At 39.9% G+C, this 18,619-nt stretch overlaps 1 protein-coding gene and 1 long non-coding RNA gene across 2 annotated transcripts; both read right to left on the reverse strand.

The window, feature by feature from the left end:
• Positions 1–1,554: 1,554 nt before the first annotated feature.
• LOC117506015 (low density lipoprotein receptor adapter protein 1-B-like) lies at positions 1,555–17,721 on the reverse strand (the record flags this gene model as incomplete). The annotated part of the gene is made up of 7 exons (XM_034165550.1): positions 1,555–3,094; positions 7,496–7,530; positions 9,090–9,223; positions 12,051–12,146; positions 16,447–16,523; positions 16,842–16,847; positions 17,691–17,721. Coding segments are annotated over 7 exons (524 nt in total), but the record flags the coding sequence as incomplete, so codon positions are not given.
• Positions 6,617–7,483, reverse strand: LOC117506017. The gene is made up of 2 exons (XR_004559334.1): positions 7,272–7,483; positions 6,617–7,231 (listed from the first exon to the last, which is right to left on the reverse strand). It is a non-coding gene; the product is annotated as an uncharacterized LOC117506017 (long non-coding RNA).
• Positions 17,722–18,619: the final 898 nt, after the last annotated feature.

Genomic DNA, 18,619 nt, shown 5'->3' on the forward strand with positions numbered 1-18,619 from the left:
TTCTGATTTTCATCATTGAATACGTTTAGCTTTTGCAGTAACAGATGGAAAACAAAACTGGTATTTTTTTACACATTAAGTGACAAACTTAAAATAAAAATGCATCCGACATCAATTATTAAAATCAGTTTTACACTTGCAACTGTTTGGTTTAATTTTTTAAACATTAAAACGACGACGGTTAATCTCCGTAACTGTAAAGTGAGACAAACTGTCCACTTACAGGAACTTAAACTCACTTAAGTCTATATTTAAAGAGAACTTAAAAAAAAAAGAAAAAAAAGCTAATTTAATGTTTCAGCGGTGGTTAGCTAGGCGGCTAATCCGCGGTAAAGTTCCGCTAAAAGTGAAACGTTTGGATGAACTTAGTGCAGACAAACGCTAGAAAGTCACCGAGCTGACAACTTTATATCAAAACCAAACAAAAATCAGCGTCTAAACTCACCTTATTTTAAATAAAATAATCAAACCGCTTTCCTGTTGCTCTTAATCACACCACTAAACACGCGCACGTTCACTTTATAGCCATCACCGACAGGGGGCGCCGAGCAACAATTATATTAAGAATAACTGCTCATATTCTACCAATTATTTAGTTCAACACGTGAATTAATTTTACTTTTCTCTTGGAAATAATTTTTTTGACATTTATATTTTCAGAGTTTGTGACAACAGAACATCTTTTTAATTTTTTTTTTCAAAATTATACACGTATAGTTTTCTAGCCACCAGGAGGCGCCTCAGCTGATCAGGCTGTTCCAAAGTGAACTTTATTAAAATCTAAAATTAAACCTTTGCTGTTTTTGCACGTTGACAAAATCCCAAAGAAGCCAGGTGAATGTAGATGATTTGTTAAAGATCTTATTTTATAAATGTCCCCACAAATGTTTAGACTATTGACTCTGCATTCGTTGTAAGACTCATCCAGAGGTGTTACCGTTTTTTTTAAGATTCCCACACCGAACAGCTTTGTTTATCACCTGCTGGAAACAAAATGATCACGTTTCTATTTATTATTGGCTAATTTAAATAATCTCCAAGAGATATTCAGGGATTTATCGTTTTTAAAACGGCTGTAGTGTTGAAATTGGAGGATTATTTTCATGGGTTGTACTTTGTGGACTGTGCCTTAAGTAAAAAAAATTTTTTTAAGTATGTATATTTTATTCGTAAGAGGAAATGTTCTTTCTCGATGTAGGTATAAAATGATTTTTGAGATGTTACAATTTTTAATTATTTGACAAATATTGAACAAGAGTGCATAAGATATGTGCAAACTAATAAATTAAAAAGATTAAACTGTTTTTATTTTGATTTTATTTTTTGTTTTGCATTTACTTCACTTTTTGTTTCGGTTTTTACTGAAAATAATTTGACAACTTTGGGCATAAGTGTTTGTTAGTATTTGTGGAGATTTTTGACTTTTGCTGTTAAAAATGTGCCAACTTTTTTTTAATGTTTTCAAGCGTATGAGAGAACATTGTTTACACTTCAGAGCTCCCAGAATTCATCTTTGCATTCTCTTTTTCCTTTATAAAAATGAAAACAGTTTGATTTAGGAATAAACAATCAATTCTGCTTTTATTGAAATTTATTGAAATTAATGAATTAAATTAATACATGAACAAAATGGCAGAAATAAACCCCACTAGGAACAAAGTGGGGAAAAGAAACATGCTTTTTTGTAACAATATAATTTAACAGTGGAAGCGTTCCCCCCACCCCCCAAATAAAAAAACTTCAAAAACAGAGATGAGTACTCTATATGCAGCTGGGATACACACCAATAACCGTCACATTATTTTAATAATATATATTAACATATTATTATAACATATTATTGTGAAGAACACTGAAGCTGATTTCTGACTACTCGGAAACCCACGTTAAATTAACGAAACCAAGTGTTTTAATAGCTTTACCAGTGCGTAAAAATGACAAGTGATTGTTTGTCAAATGCATCTTAAAGTGTAACTTTCGTAACTTCAAATACTGAATTCAAAGGAAAAATGATCTGCAAAAATGTATTGAAAGTAGCAGAATTTCAATGTGAATTTTGAGTTGTAAAATCTTTTTGAAATAGGGAAAAAAAAAAAAAAAAAAACAACAAAATATTCCACTAACCATGACAGAACCTGATGTACACATATACCCCACAAAGACTATTATGGCGTGAAATTTCTTAGACCCCGATAAGAATGCTCATCTAGTACACATTTATACAAGGTTAATATTTATGTACTATAACAAACTGCCCCCCCGCCCCCCCCCCAAAAAACACATTAAACCAAATGTGAAATTCCCAGCTCAATTACACCTTAAGGATTATAAAGTTATAAAACAAACTACTAATAAGTCCCAAAAGTAATTTGAGGCACTGAATATCAGCATTAATAACCACCGGTGGTTAGTGACAAATTCCATCACAAGAACTGTGCTTTTAAAGAAGAACAGAGTGCAAAAATAGATTTTGCATTAGGGGGAAAAAAAATAAAGATTATTTTGTTACATTTTTATTTTTTACATCCATTCTTCCATTAGTGCACAGACAATTTTTGTAAAGCTTTTTTCTTTCTTTGCTCAGTTTAGCTGAAGCCTTGAAACACAAATACACACACCTGAAAACGTTGATGCTCACACAGAATTAACACATGACGGCGAGTGGTTAAACAGACATTAATGGAGTAACACACTGGAACAACCATGTGGTTTCCCTCAAACACAATGACATTGCTTTGGCCTGTTCTGGGAGCAGCCCGCTCTTGTTGATCGTCTCTGCGTCGACAGATTCAGAACATAATAGCCACCAGGCTGCACCACTGGAAGGACTTGGCAGCAGGGAGGAGAAGGTGGTGATGGTTCAAAACCCAACCGGTCCCAGGATTCTGCCGTTTGTCCACATTTCAACCCTCCAGTCTTCTCCGTCCCTCGCTGGTGGCTGGCTTCATGTTAGAACTCAGGCGTGTCTTTATGTGCACTGAAGTCCAGCTCTGCTTCGTCCCATTTGTCTGGGGACAGGCACTCTTCAGTGTTGAAGTCTTGAGGGTTCACCCCAATGTCCAGGACCTGGGGGTTAGTGCGAGCCTCGGCGAGTCTGCACAAACACAGCACAGACAAAACTGATTAATAACGGCTGAATCCAAAACAACGACCAGAGACGCCACAGCTCGAGGACAGTGATTCTCGATGAGCGCAGACGAATGTTGTAAAGACGATGTGACCATGAGATGGTTCACTTGGTGAATTTATGACAATATGACATGAGACTTTCAGTTTCCTCCGGCAAGGAGGTTAGATTTCAACTTGTTACATCAAAGCTTTAAAATTAATGCACTTTTTTCTTTTTCTCATACTTGAGAAAAATTGTTTGCTATTCAAACCAATACATGCATCCCAGTTAAAAAAAAATTCCAAAATTAATCTGGAAGCTAGAAAGTGCAAATTACACTTGGCACAAATATGCGCTCTAACGAGTGCTGCTCTGCCATTTGAGTTCTACGGTGACTGAAAGCCTTCTGATGTGATTTTGTGAAAGCTGATGACTAATGTGTGCACTAATACAAAGGAGTTCTTTCATTTTATTCCTCTGCAGGAGAATCCAGGAATTACTGTCTGCACAATATAAGATTTAAATTTTGGCAGCATGGTGGTTTAGTGGTTTGCACTGTTGCCCCACAGCAAGAGGGTCATGGGATCAATTCCCACTTGTGCCTTTCTGTGTGGAGTTTGCATGTTCCCGAGGGTTTCCTCCCACATTTAAAGACATGCAGGTTTGGTGGACTGGAAACTTTATAATTGTCCAGGTCTCCCTTGTAAAAGAGGTCTTAATCTCAGTGGTGCTAACTTGGTTAAATTACATATATTTATTTTTTAATGCCAAACTGAAAACATGCAGTTTGGTCCATTGACAGTGATTTCATTATTTCTGTCATTGACTGAAGCACCAAGTCAAATTAAATACGAGGTAAAAGAATCAGCTTTGAGTCAGAGTCGGGTGGACGGCGCACAGCATGTTTTTATGGATTTAATATCTGGCTGCATTATTGAGATGTCTGCAGATAAAAGTTCAGCTCTAACTTCAAATCATCACTTTAATTTCAGTCAAATTAACTAGTAAAAAGAGCAGCAAGCGTGTCGACTCAAGAGTTACAACCTGCAGTGGCTGTGATTAGAAATATTCTGCAGATACCAGCCACCACTTTGGGGAAACAGGACTCTGGTCTAGCAGGTGACAATACTGTTGAACATGACAGACAACTGAAACATTTCAAAGAAATTTCTTCATGAGATCAGCGCGGCAGAAGGTTGGCAGCACTCACGTCGAGTGCCGCTGTAGTTTACATGTGTAAGCATTAGAACTCCGGTGGTGAACGTGTGTGTGCACAAAGAAGAAAAACGAGTGGAACTCTGCTTTCATTCTAGTCACAAACTGAATAAATGTCTGGAGGTTTGTTAATGATTTATGAAAAGATGAAACTATGGTGAAACTACACGCGTCTGTGGATAGCTGAGGATCTGCTGGATTCTGGAATAATGAGCAGGCCGGAGCGTTCAGAGTGACTGAATGGGAATGATGTGATAAATCACGACATGTTACCTGAGTAGGATTCAAAGCTATCCAGACTGCGGCTGAGGGTCACAGAGGAAACATCACAATCAGGCAAAACCCAACAAACTCCGCTCCAAAGTCAACAAGTGTTTTTACAGGCTACAGTCTGACTTTAATTAAAAAAAAAAAAAAAAAATCATTTAAGGTATAATTCACTTGTAAAAGCAGCTGATCACTAAACACAAAATCTAATTACTTCAGGGTCATTCTTCATAAAACACATTTTTCCCCTGACAAGACAGTTGTTACATTTATAAACCACCAGCAAGTGGCAACAAAAATATTCCCTCAACAAAATCCCAAGATTTTAGTCTTGTCAGAAATGAAAAATAGAAAAATGAGCAAAATAAAAAAATTATTGGTTCAGGAAAGATGATTTTAAGGTGGAACCCAAAACCAACTGTGTTAAAATACAGATTCTGCTCAAAATAATAATAATAATAGCGGAGGGGATTCTGGTCTGAGGACCGGGTTAAAATTGTGTGTGTGTATATAGATAAATAGATAGATAGATAGATAATGGCCATTATCTGACTTAAAACCAAATAAAAGTGGCTTAAACGCACATATATTTTAAAACTAACTGAAGACAGATTATTCATTAAATATTTCAATATTTGGTTAGAGCTATTTTAAAATTGTTATTGGGAATAAGTAATTGTTATTGGGAAGACATGAGGAGGAAAAAAATAAAACAATTACATTACATAATTACACTCAACAAAAATATAAACGCAACACTTTTGGTTTTGCTCCCATTTTGTATGAGATGAACTCAAAGATCTAAAACTTTTTCCACATACACAATATCACCATATCTCTCAAATATTGTTCACAAACCAGTCTAAATCTGTGATAGTGAGCACTTCTCCTTTGCTGAGATAATCCATCCCACCTCACAGGTGTGCCATATCAAGATGCTGATTAGACACCATGATTAGTGCACAGGTCTGCCTTAGACTGCCCACAATAAAAGGCCACTCTGAAAGGTGCAGTTTTATCACAGCACAATGCCACAGATGTCGCAAGATTTGAGGGAGCGTGCAGTTGGCATGCTGACAGCAGGAATGTCAACCAGAGCTGTTGCTCGTGTATTGAATGTTCATGTCTCTACCATAAGCCATCTCCAAAGTCGTTTCAGAGAATTTGGCAGTACATCCAACCAGCCTCACAACCGCAGACCACGTGTAACCACACCAGCCCAGTACCTCCACATCCAGCATGTTCACCTCCAAGATCGTCTGAGACCAGCCACTCGGACAGCTGCTGAAACAATCGGTTTGCATAACCAAAGAATTTCTGCACAAACTGTCAGAAACCGTCTCAGGGAAGCTCATCTGCATGCTCATCGTCCTCATCGGGGTCTCGACCTGACTCCAGTTCGTCGTCGTAACCGACTTGAGTGGGCAAATGCTCACATTCGCTGGCGTTTGGAACGTTGGAGAGGTGTTCTCTTCACGGATGATGCGAAGGAGATGTGTTGCACTGCATGAGGCAAATGGTGGTCACACCAGATACTGACTGGTATCCCCCCCCCAATAAAACAAAACTGCACCTTTCAGAGTGGCCTTTTATTGTGGGCAGTCTAAAGCACACCTGTGCACTAATCATGGTGTCTAATCAGCATCTTGGTATGGCACACCTGTGAAGTGGGATGGATTATCTCAGCAAAGGAGAAGTGCTCACTATCACAGATTTCGACTGGTTTGTGAACAATATTTGAGGGAAATGGTGATATTGTGTATGTGGAAAAACTTTTAGATCTTTGAGTTCATCTCATACAAAATGGGAGCAAAACCAAAAGTGTTGTGTTTATATTTTTGTTGAGTATATGTTTTCTTCTGTTTAAATTTCTCACACCATTACTCTGTGGCTAAATGAAACATTTTATCTGTTCTTTATTGTGGCAAGTGAACGGACAATCAGACAATTTCACAAAACTGTACTTTTATAAGTAAATTGACAAAGTCGAGGGACACAACTGTAAGTTAATTTTTGGCTGCCAGCCAATCTTATTTTCCCCCAAAAGTTAACTTCTCAAATGAATGAACAGTCCAGACCTTGCCACACAGTTGAGCAGCTTTTTTCACCTTCTAGTGGGCAATGTGAACATTACAGGGCTTCTGGTAGATTTCTTACTTGAAACACAAAATTCACACAAAAAATAATAATAATAATAATACAAAAAAACCCACAACAACAACAAAAAAACGCACTTATGTCAGAAATGATTTTTTGGTATGCAGACCTTTGACCTCCCAGTATTAATGTACACAAAAATTTGGTTTTGAGTTTTACGGTTCATGAGATACAAAGGTTTGCCGGAAGGATGGAATTTCTCCTGACAAGCACAATGTACAGTTGTGAAAAAGATAATTGCAACAAAAACACGACCAATCAGTTTGTACATTTTCTAAAGTGATTGTCGTAAGATAATGGATAAAATATATATTAGGCTCAAACATAAAACTGGTCCGTCATGAACTGAACTGGAATATAAAACACTATCACAAGTTGTGAAAAATCTGATTACATAAGAAAAACTAATTTCACACAGTCACACGGGACATTTTAGCAGAATTATGGCATCTAGTTTTCCTGAGTTTGAGACATAAATATCACCTCAATGTTTCCCTCAACAGTACTCATTCATAAATATCACCTCAATGTTTCCCTCAACAGTACTCATTCATAATCACAGGCTTCCTAAAACAAGAAAGCTCAAAAGCAGCGTGACTCAGTGGGTTGTGGGCTGAGCTCGGTCCGTGTCACAGCGGTAAACTCGGCATGGGAGCGACAACGCTTATTACGAGAGCGGCTCAAACCACAGGTGGTTATTTCCAGAGCACAGCTGGTGCAGCTGTTTAGAACAACTTCGAGTCTCACCTTGAGAACGCCTCGTCCAGGCCATCGTCCAGCTCCTGACAGACAGAACACACACGTTACCGTACAAAGAAACAAAACCCCGCACATCGCAAGTCTGATCTCTGCAAGATGACAACTGTAATATGAAGTTATAGCGGTCGTATCGTACAGCTTTTCATCTCCAGTTGTGAAATTTTGCAGCCAACAACACACACACACACACACACACACACACAAAAAACATCTGGGCTCGTAAGAAGCAACGTGTTTCTGGAGCAGACACTTTAAATGCTCACAGAAGGGGTGTGTCTTAGAGTAAACGGGAGTGATATGATTTTATAGGTTCAGTCAGGTTCAGCATAGCCACCCTCGCTCAGCTTGTGTGGACAGTCGGCTGCGTTCAGTTAAGCCCTGAGCGATAAAGATAAAAACCCTCCAGCGCCACAGCAGTACTGACGCAGGCTCACAGACCAGACTCCGCCTCTCTGTGTTCAACAGGAAACACCACATTACTGCAAACATTTGTCCTGCAGTTATTTCCAGAGCACATGGAATAAGTTGTTTATCAAAGACAGGCATTTTATACCATTATCACATATACATGAGAACAAATTGATTTTTTTTAACAAACATGCTCCTGTAAAAGTCATATTTATACATTAATCTTGGGAAAAAATGTTTGATTTATACTGATTGCCTTGTTATGCACTTTCAGAGACTGTGAGTGAAAAAAAATAAAACAAAATTTAAAAATAAATACAATTCAGTCCAAAATGGAGGGAGTTTTTTTAAATTTTAGCAAAATTTAAAGTTTTCCCTTTCATATAAGTGTAACTGTCGTTGCTCATACACTCATATCTTTGTCAGACGTGCAAAGGATGATTTTTTTAATTTATTTTTTTAGATGAGCTTTCAGCTGAATTTAATTTAATTACAATTTTTATCATTTCTGTTAGAGAAATGCAAAACTACCAGCTGTAAAGGAAACCACACACGTCATGAGTGCATAAAATTAACAGTTTCAGGTCAGAATTTTGTTTATACCAGGAGAGCTTTTACATGTTGTGGTTTTAGTTTAAGAGCTACATAATTATTATTATTATTATTTTCACTAAATGAGAACTTTTTTGACTTTCAGATGAATTATGTCAGTTATAAATGCAGACACAAGAGGACAGTCATTCCCGACACCACTTTTATGTATTTTTAAGAAAAATAAAAAGTTTTGAAAGAAAAGTAAAAACACTGATTTGTAATCAACTGGACTGTTGCCTCACCCAAAAAAAAAAAAAAAAAAATCCCTTTCAGCAACCAGGGGCTAACTCAAGATTAATATTTTGTAGCACCGCTTGCATATGCGCACACGGACACTTTCTAACAGTCAAAAGATTACAAAAAGTGGTCAATATTCTGGATCTATCAGATATAATTGACAACACGTTTAACAGTGTCTTTCATGTGTAAAGACATGAAAAGAGTCACCACATTTAAAGTCCTTCACTGCACCAAACAATCATCATTTGTGCTCACCAATAACAGCAGCCATCATTCCCCATCTTATCAGACCCATACAGCCAGGCAGACCAAACCCGGCAGAGTTCCTCTCTTGTCTTACCCATACAGTATTGTTGTTCTCTGTTGAGTGATTATGCACCATAAAGGGATCCGATTCAGTCTCTTTTGTTCCTGAGTGGACCAGCGCCATATTGACTCCCTCTGCCAAATCCAGAAGTTTCCCCGTGGCTGCTTCTGCAACACAAAAACAATGCAAACATCAAACGCAAGGCTTTAATTTAAGCTTAGCACTGAAGCAATGACATCATTCCCACAACATTCATGTTCAAAGTGGTTATGAAGAGCTCGTACTGGACTGTCTGGACTGGAAACCAGTTTGTTCTTTAACTAGGGTTCTGCGACTTCTAGTCTGGAAACTACAGGCTGTCGCATGACTGAATGTTAAACATTTGGTCTAAATACAATTGGAAACATGGTTCCAGCAGATTGTTGGTCATTTTTAGGTATGAACTAATCAGTTTAAAACCCGTTTTCCTAACAGCAGAATAATGAAGACGCATTCGCTCTCAGGATCAGAAACTATCATGTGACGGCAAAGAGGGTCACATACACCATTTACTAAAACCTTCTTTCCCTCATCAGGCCTCCGATATGTCTCAAAGTGACCATCTGTGGATGTCACCGAGTGATAAGTGAGCACAGAGTGACCTCTGACCTCCGCTCTTTACAATACTGGCCTCACTAATCAGTAATGGGATTAGTTTGTAATGGCTTTGCCGAATGATTAATGCATGTCAATAACGTACGTCAACACTAATTTCTCTGACGTGCTCCTGCTAATGTCCATCAGGAACAATAACAGCATTTCTAAGGACGGCCCACTTCAATGCAGATGGCGTTGAGCGAGAAAAGAGTCCGTTATCAAAACACCTCGAACGGCTACACGCCGTTCTGTATTTTGGCCATTTTAAGTGTAACAATTCTCACTGTAAAATCTATGCACAGAAACTCACACAATCAAATAATAATAAAAGAACTTCACCCATGCAGCATAAAGTACTGTATTTGCACCTCCAGGGCCGTGCATCCCACCCCCTTTTTTGAAGGTTGGCTAAACACCCACCTGAAATTAAAAAATTTTTTGTTATTAAAGTATATGAAACGCACCTAAAATAAATTAATTCTGTGATGCCCAGCGTACTGTAAAAAGCAAAAAAAAGTTTTCATATTGTTTTTCTCCGCTTCCATGTTGGACTTGTGATGATGTCATCGGTTTGTAAAATTCATTTTTCCCCGTACATTAGTATTCACACCCTTTGTTCAATATTTCATTGATGCACCTTTGGCAGGAATTACAGCCTCAAGTCTTCTTGAATATGATGTCACAAGCTTGCCAGTTACCAGTGTGTGTTATTTTCAGGAGTGTGAAAACCAAAGGGATTACAAAATGTGTTGCAGAGTGTAATAACTGATGCGAGCGAGGTGTGAATTGCTATTGTGCAATCGTGACTTTGGGTTTGACTGTAATTACCTCACACGACCCAACGGTCTGAGATAATCAATGCAGAACTGGTCCTCCATCATAAAATGTGGTTTTAAGGTCCAGTTTGCTCAAGTGTCTCACTAAACATCCAGAGAGCGCCGTGCGGCAGAATCAGCATGAGCACGTCTGGCTTCCCCGGAGGGGAAGCACGCCGCTCATCGTTATTCAGATTACTAATTTTCTACTCGACAGAAACAAAACTATATCTTTATAAATAAATAAGTCTGGAAAAATATTAATGAACCCCATTCACGTAAGAAGTGATTAAAACCCCATTATTATTAGTTTTGTTTTCAAACAGCAAACATGGTCAATGTCAGCATCATGCAACTACAGCAACACCGCAGTCCTTCAATTTTAACTAAAGGTGCAAAATGTAAAAGATTATTGGCGTAAACTCGCTCTCTTAGCCAAGAAATTTCCCCCCAAATAAATACCAGCAATAAAACTAGAAATACTGGTACTGTCACAACACTGATAAATTGTCAATTTTGTGTAAAATCAGATGCAGTCTGCTATTTTGGCCAATTACTGATCTACGATTATTTGTTTCTCGGGTTGCATCCAAGCAAACGAACCCCAAACATGCCTGTGTTGCCCATCAGTCTTGGCTGCAAATGTCCCAGTAAACACCTGCAGGAAACGTCAAAAACAGAGTTTAAAAATTGTGTTTTAAAAAAGTCAGGCAGCACGGTGGATTAGTGGTTAGCACTGTTGCCTCACAGCGAGGAGGTCATGGGTCCAATTCCCATCTGTGGTCTTTCTGTGTGGAGTTTGCGTGTTCTCCCCGTGTTTGTGTGGGTTCCCTCTGGGTGCTCCGGCTTCCTCCCACATCCAAAGACATGCAGGTTAGTTGGATTGGAAGCTTTAAATTGTCTGCAAGTGCGAATGTGTTTGTCTGTATGTGGCCCTGTCCAGGGTGAACCCGCCTCACGCTCTATGTCTGCTGGAATAGGCTCCAGCCCCCTGCGACCCTTAATTGGAATAAGCAGATGAAGATGAATGAGTTAAAAAAAAAAAAAAAATTCCACCACAAAACGCCCTCGTTGGTTCCAATTAGCAATACTATGGACGACATCAGACATGGTGCTTATTAATCCGGATCTGTGGAACAATTTACGCTGCAAATCCTGGAACCTGGGGATCTAAATCAGATTGAACAGGAACAGTCACAAAAATGTAATCCTCTCTCAAACAAACAGGCTGTAATTGTGCCTCCAGAGTGCCACACAGTCATTTCTATTTCCTGTCACGGTGACCCCAAAAAATCTACATTAATGATCGAACAAAACACGACTGCCTCTAAATTTAAGACAGCGTGTGTTTAACATAACGTTAAACACAGTGACAGCTGACGGGACCGATGCCAGATTATTCGTGAGAAGGTTCAACAAGAACTGCAGATGGCTGTCAGCTGATCCACAGTTCCAGTCCGGGCTGCCGTTTGACAGGCGCCCGAATCCTGTCGGAGAGGCTGCTGTGACACAGGGGGTGAGACATGGTGACTGGGTGACTCACCTCCTCCCTTCAAGCTGCCCAGGCTGGCCAAGCTCTCCGACTGGGAGTTACTGACTGCTTCCCCGTCAGAACCAGACTTCACTCGCTTCTCCTTCTCTGCATCGGGAACGGCGGTGATTTAGGGAAGACAGAAAGAAAGAAAAGAGATGTCAGAAAAGACCAACGAGGTACAAGTCAGGAGTTGTAACCATGGGAACAGAGGTAAAAGGCCTGGCAGCGCACAGAACAAGTTAACAGTGTGTTTGTGGAGCTGCTGTAACGTTACGATAATCGAGCACACAACACGATCAGTAACGTTAACAAAAACAACTCAATCCACCTGTGAGTGGAAATAATAGAAACACGGTTCAAAGAAGGTGAAGGACATAACTGGACACGATTAAAAGGTTGGCTTCGGGTTTGATGACAAAGGGGCAGAAAAAGCTACATTTAGTCAACATCTTGAAGTTTGGTGCAAATTATAAATGGTTCCTTTCTGTTTATTTCACACTTTATTAATCAACAAAGAAGAGCTACACTGACAGGACAAAGAAATGTTTTACACAGAGCGCAGGCCATTTGTCAAGTGCATCCTGGTCAGCAAATGTTCCCGCTCATCAACAGGGCGAAGATATGAAACTGTGATCAAAGTCACAAAAATAACATAACCCCCCCCAAAAAAATTACTAGTAACTTGTACTATAACCAGTGGCAGAAAATCTTTTGTGATCAAACACCTGAATAAACAGGTCAACCTCTGTACTGAAGAGCCCAGAACATCAGTTTATGCACGTAATCAACAAATGTGATTTTAAAAAATAAAAATAAAAAATGATTACCGACAAGAATGATTTCACCACTGAGACTGATGTTTTACTGAAATCCATTCACTTGTTTATATAACACAGATGTCTAAAAAATAAATAAATAAATAAATAAATAAATAAATAAAGGAAGAAAAAAAACTGGTAATTCCTACATAACCCAAACTGTTTGTCTGCACGGGGTATTTTTCCTTTACTTTGTTAGACTGTAACTCAGTACCAGACGTTCATAGTGGCTCAAAAGTTGTGAACAGTAAGTATTGTGCATTATTATTATTATTATTAGTATGATGACAGCAAGTAGCCGAACATAAGCAGCCTAAAGCACGTTTGTCTCAGACATAGGAAGAATTTCACATGAAAATCAGGTGAGACGAGAGTGAAAAATCTGCACAAGAGGTGAGTGGCTTCAACACCTTACGACAGCAGGACATTCACCGTGACATGAGAATGCTTTTTTCGTAGCTACTGCAATGAAGCCACAGCAGCATCCTGAGGAAGTGGCAGTTAGTCCACAAGCTACAGGGAGCAAACTGCAACAACCAGCTACACCTGAGGAAAAGTCAGAAAAACAGCACATCGAGCAGCTGGACTAAACTCTGCTCCGGCTCTTTTGCCTCGAGAGGTGCAGGGCCAGCTCAGCTTCTAACATCACAAAATGTCCAAGTTCTTTTTAGAGAAACTCTTCTTCGGTATCAGTCAAACCCAGAACAAAAAGGGTTTTTTTTTTTTTTTAATTCAAGTTTTTATTAGAGTTTTCACTTGGTGCATGACAATCACACAGTACTTTCCAGCATCAACAAGCAGGGCTCCTGTACCCAAATGAAAGTATCCACAGCACTAAAAGACGTGGGAGCTCTCAGAAAGAAAAAATAAATACTTAAATAGAATAAGTAAAATAAAATATAATACCACATGGAAGAAAATCAGCCGTCGTCCCGCTGACGGGCAACACTATCAATGCAAGACCAAAACGACTCCCAATCTGGTGGTGTGGTACCGTCCCTGTTATCTAACTTAGAAAGCATAAGTCATATGAAGCAGCCTTTATCATCATGTTTACCCATTCTTTAAACTGTGGGGCTTTTCCAATGTTTGAGAACAATCCTTGCTGCCACTGAAACCCCAACCATGACAACAGAGAATGTTCCCTTATCACCCAGTAAACACAGTCTTGGACAGAATGCCACAGTTCTTTCTAACCAATCACTTAGAATACATACAACAACCATCCAGAAGCTTTTGATAACTGGACATTCCCACAGGCAGCGTATCAGCATACCATTATCTTTGACATTTCCAACAGTTATTCATAAGGCCTAATCTACTCCGTCTCACAAGAGCCCAAATAAAATCTTTGTCCAACAAACGAAAGTGTTTTTTATTCACAAAGTTAAAGAAAAACTTCTTCAACGACATCTTTTTGTTTTATTACGTTTTCAGTCAATTATCAGTGTCACTGATTTATAAAAACATTAAGTTATTCTTGCACATGATGTGATCTGAAAAAAAATTAACCTGTATTAAACATAATACACCAAGAAGAATATATGCAAATATGTGCAGAGATCAGAAAGAATTATTTAGAGCGGAGTTCTTGTATAATCACAAATATTGTTTAAAAAAAAAAAGGGGGGGGGGGTCAAAAGTGTCAGAAAAAATTCCCCCCATGTGAAACAAAGAGAAACTTCCAGTTATCACCTTGTTTTCACCGTAAGCAGCAGCGTTAACAGGAGGTGATTTTTTCCAGTCAGCCCACCTGGACTCCAGGCTGAAGCTGAACTCCTGGCGTCCCCCGTTTAACTGTGACTGAGCGCTCTGTCATAAAGAGGCGTCGCTAAACTCAAACACTGTGATTAAACTGCTGCAGGAATCAAAGCCGACGCTCGTCTACGTACAGCAAACGTGTGTTTGAGCGACACGTCGTTCACACATTAAAGTCAACGACAACATGAGAAAAAACACACATAATGACTGAGTACTAAAAGAAATAAATTGTAACAATATAAAATTTTTATTTTGGGTATTTCAATTTTCTTAAACCAAAATAAATAAATAAATAAATAAATAATTAGGAATTTGATTTTCATGCTCATATTTGAAGCTGGCAACAGCTTTTGTGTTTCCAATGACAAATTTCTTTTGCATGAAAAAATGACTGATTTGTTCACCCGCCTCACAGCTGCACTGTACATCATCTTCTGACGCACCAAGAAAAATGTGCACTTCACTGACACACAGAGCTTGTGTGCCCTCAGAGAGTCACCGGATCTGGGTACTACAATTTATATTGTAAGGGATTCTCTGGTGACATACTGATTGATGAAATATATAAAAGTGTCTCACTTCCTGTCATCATGTCATTAATAATACAGCTGCATGATACGGATGCAGAGCTGATGCACTTTGAGGGCTTTAAGATGAAAGGTTAGAACTGAAGGAGTGTTTCTCCTTTGAGTTGAAGCTGACTACGAATGAAGTTCTACTAATTTGTTGTTCACAGTTGTCTAGAAAATGACTGAGGAACAGGAAAGAAATCTAAAAATGAAAAAGGTGTGGTTGTAAGAACAGTTCATCCCACCCTTTCCTATCCTTAGTCAGGCCGCATAACTCCTCCAGAGGGATCCTGAGGTGTTCCCAAACCAGCTATTAGATATAATCTCCACAGCCTCCTCCCAGCTGAACATGTCAGGCGGGGGGGGGGCATCCTCAACAGAGGGCTGAACCACCTCAGCTGGTGCTTTTTGATGTGAAAGAGTCCCGAGTCCCTCCCAGACAGTCGAGCTTCTCACCCTGTCCAGGAGTATAAACCCAGACACCAGACAGAGCTGCTGCAACTGCAATTTTTTTCCTTCAATCATTATGCAAAGATTTGTGCTCACAATAAACCCTTATATTTAGTCTGATTAGTTAAGGGCTCTGAAAACAGAGACACTCTGGATAAAATGGCTGTAAATGATGAATGTGATGTTTTTGTTTCACTCCTTGAATTAAGGCTAAAAGGTGACCGTATAAAAAAAAAAAGATTGCTTAATATTTACCTCCATTTGTGGTGATTTACAGAAAAAATACATCAATGTCAAAATACTGCATATTGCAAATAGAAAAAAATGGATTGCAATTGCTATTTGTGTGTGTGTGTGTGTTGACCAGCTGCTAAGATACAATTTGAATTAAATCATCATCATCATCATCATCTGGATCTCTGCAGAAATCAGAGTTTGCACAATTGCTCCCTGGACTTATGCTAACTGAACCTTTCTGATGTTGCAAGTGGTGCGAGACAGAAAGACATTCGTGAAGAAGTTCAGTAATAAGGAACAAAGGGAGCCGTCTGAAATGTGGAGACACATGCACTATGAGTGGAAACCTCCCACCCCCCAACCCCAAAGGAAATGTCAAATAAGAGACAGAGTCATGGACGAGGAAACTGTGGATGAAGACGGGTGAAAGACTGCGAGGGAACAAGGAAAGAGGAGAAGGAAATGATGGACCAGAGTAGATGTGAGTGACGGCAGCAGGAGAAAGACAGCAGATTCAACGATCCGTCAGAGTCGTGTGGTCACCGTGGGAGACGGTGCGTAGTCACGTACCTTCTTTGGAAGCCTGCCAGAACTCAAATGCCACTCTGAAAGCCTGAGCCACCGTTAGAGTTACCGCCTGGGCCTGTGGGTCACACACACACACACACACACACACAGAGAGAGAGAAAGGAAGCTTCAGGAAGGTGAAACACTGCTGGTGTAAAAGTACGACAAAAACGGGAAGTGACCATCAAAATAAGACACTCGTACTTTAAGAGGAGGAAGAAAAGGCTTCTATAAATTGTTGGTGTAGCCAAGAGGAGGCGTGTCCTTTTGGAGGCAACAAAATTAGCGAAGAGGAAGGAATGAAGGGAGTGGTGGACTCGATCCACAACCCCTCCAGGGATGGAGGGAATGTTAGAGGAGAAGACACAGTCCTCTGTCTTCATCTTCTTACTATCATCTTTCTCCTCATGTAAGACAGAGATCCTCTGATACATTCAAGAGGTTACGGCAAACTGATTTTAAACCCACTGACACCAACGTTCTGATGGCCATAGGAGGGGGACACACACACACACACACACACACACACACCACACACACACACACACACACACACAACACACGACACACACACCACACACACACACACACACACACTTTAAACATGCATACGTAGTTCATGGGCCAGGAAGATTTCGTTACCACCTAAGGGGACTAAACCACACAATCCAGCGTCAGTGTACTATGACACACAATTGTATAGTGGCCATCCCAGGGTAGCGGCTGTAACCAGGGTCAAATTTAAAAATGTCCCAATCATTTTGAAAACTATACCACATTAGTTGTCTGATCATAACGATTCCAAAAAGGCATAGTTTTTGGACTATCTATGACTGAATATTATGAAGTTATGGGGTAAAAACAGCAAAAATGGTAACAAAGGTCAGTATCAGTTGCACAGGGGTCAAAACTGGAGTTGCTCCAATGTAGTAAAACAATGCAGATTATTAGTTGAGCCAATAGGATTTTTAAAAAAGGAATAGTTTGTATCATTTGTCATGCTTAGTTATCACGTTATGGATTAGGATTTGTGATACATCATATAATTCAATGGGCATTGACTGTGTTTGACCTTTACAGACCAAACATTCAACAAGGTCAAAACTATTCAAATTATTAATTATTTTAGCTCAACCAATAATTGTCATCACTTTTTAACAGAAATAGAGCAACATTTTTTGACCTCTGTGTAATTCTTCACTGACCCCTGCCTGGTTACAACTAACACCCTGGGATGGCCACCATACTTTGTGTAGATGATGGTACACTGAAGCTGGACTGTAAGTACTGTTTAGTCTCCTTAAGTGGTGTTAATTAGGTCAACACTGACGGCTGGCTCATGGACTAATATGCACAAGTAACCACAGAAACAAATTAAGACAAATATACAGATAAACAAGCTCGTCCTGTCCAGCTCAAAAACAATAAATGCTAGTAGTATGTTGCCCGTGGGGATCCATGGGCTCTAGATAGGGTAGTGTTCATAAAATACGTAGCTGACATTTTTCAAGGGTGGTAATAAATTATGCAAAGTTTCTATAACGAGTTAGAATGATGTGCGAGTCCAGAATGCTTTTAAAACCTTACACTAGAGCCCGACCGATACATCGGCCGGCTGATATCAGCCGATATACATCCATCCATTTTCTTCCGCTTTATCCGGAGACGGAGTCGCGGGGGCAGCAGCTCAAGCAAAGCCGCCCAGACCTCCCGATCCACACACACCTCCCCCAGCTCCTCCGGGGGAACCCCAAGGCATTCCCAAGCCAGCCGAGAGATGTAATACTTCCAGCGTGTCCTGGGTCTTCCCCGGGGCCTCCTCCCAATGGGACGTGCCAGGAACACCTCTCCAGCGAGGCGTCCAGGGGGCATCCGGAAAAGATGCCCGAGCCACCTCAACTGACTCCTTTCAACGTGGAGGAGCAGCGCTCGACTCCGAGCTCCTCACCCTATCTCTAAGGGAGCGCCCAGCCACCCTGCGGAGGAAACTCATCTCGGCAGCTTGTACCCGCGATCTCGTTCTTTAGGTCATGAGCCAAATCTCATGACCACAGGTGAGGATTGGAACGTAGATCGATCGGTAAATCGAGAGCTTTGCCCCCCTACTCAGCTCTCTCTACACCACGACGGTCCAATACAGCGACTGCATCACTGCAGACGCTGCACCGATCCGTCT

The sequence above is a fragment of the Thalassophryne amazonica genome, unplaced genomic scaffold, assembly GCF_902500255.1.
Source record: "Thalassophryne amazonica unplaced genomic scaffold, fThaAma1.1, whole genome shotgun sequence".
Lineage (NCBI taxonomy): Eukaryota > Metazoa > Chordata > Actinopteri > Batrachoidiformes > Batrachoididae > Thalassophryne > Thalassophryne amazonica.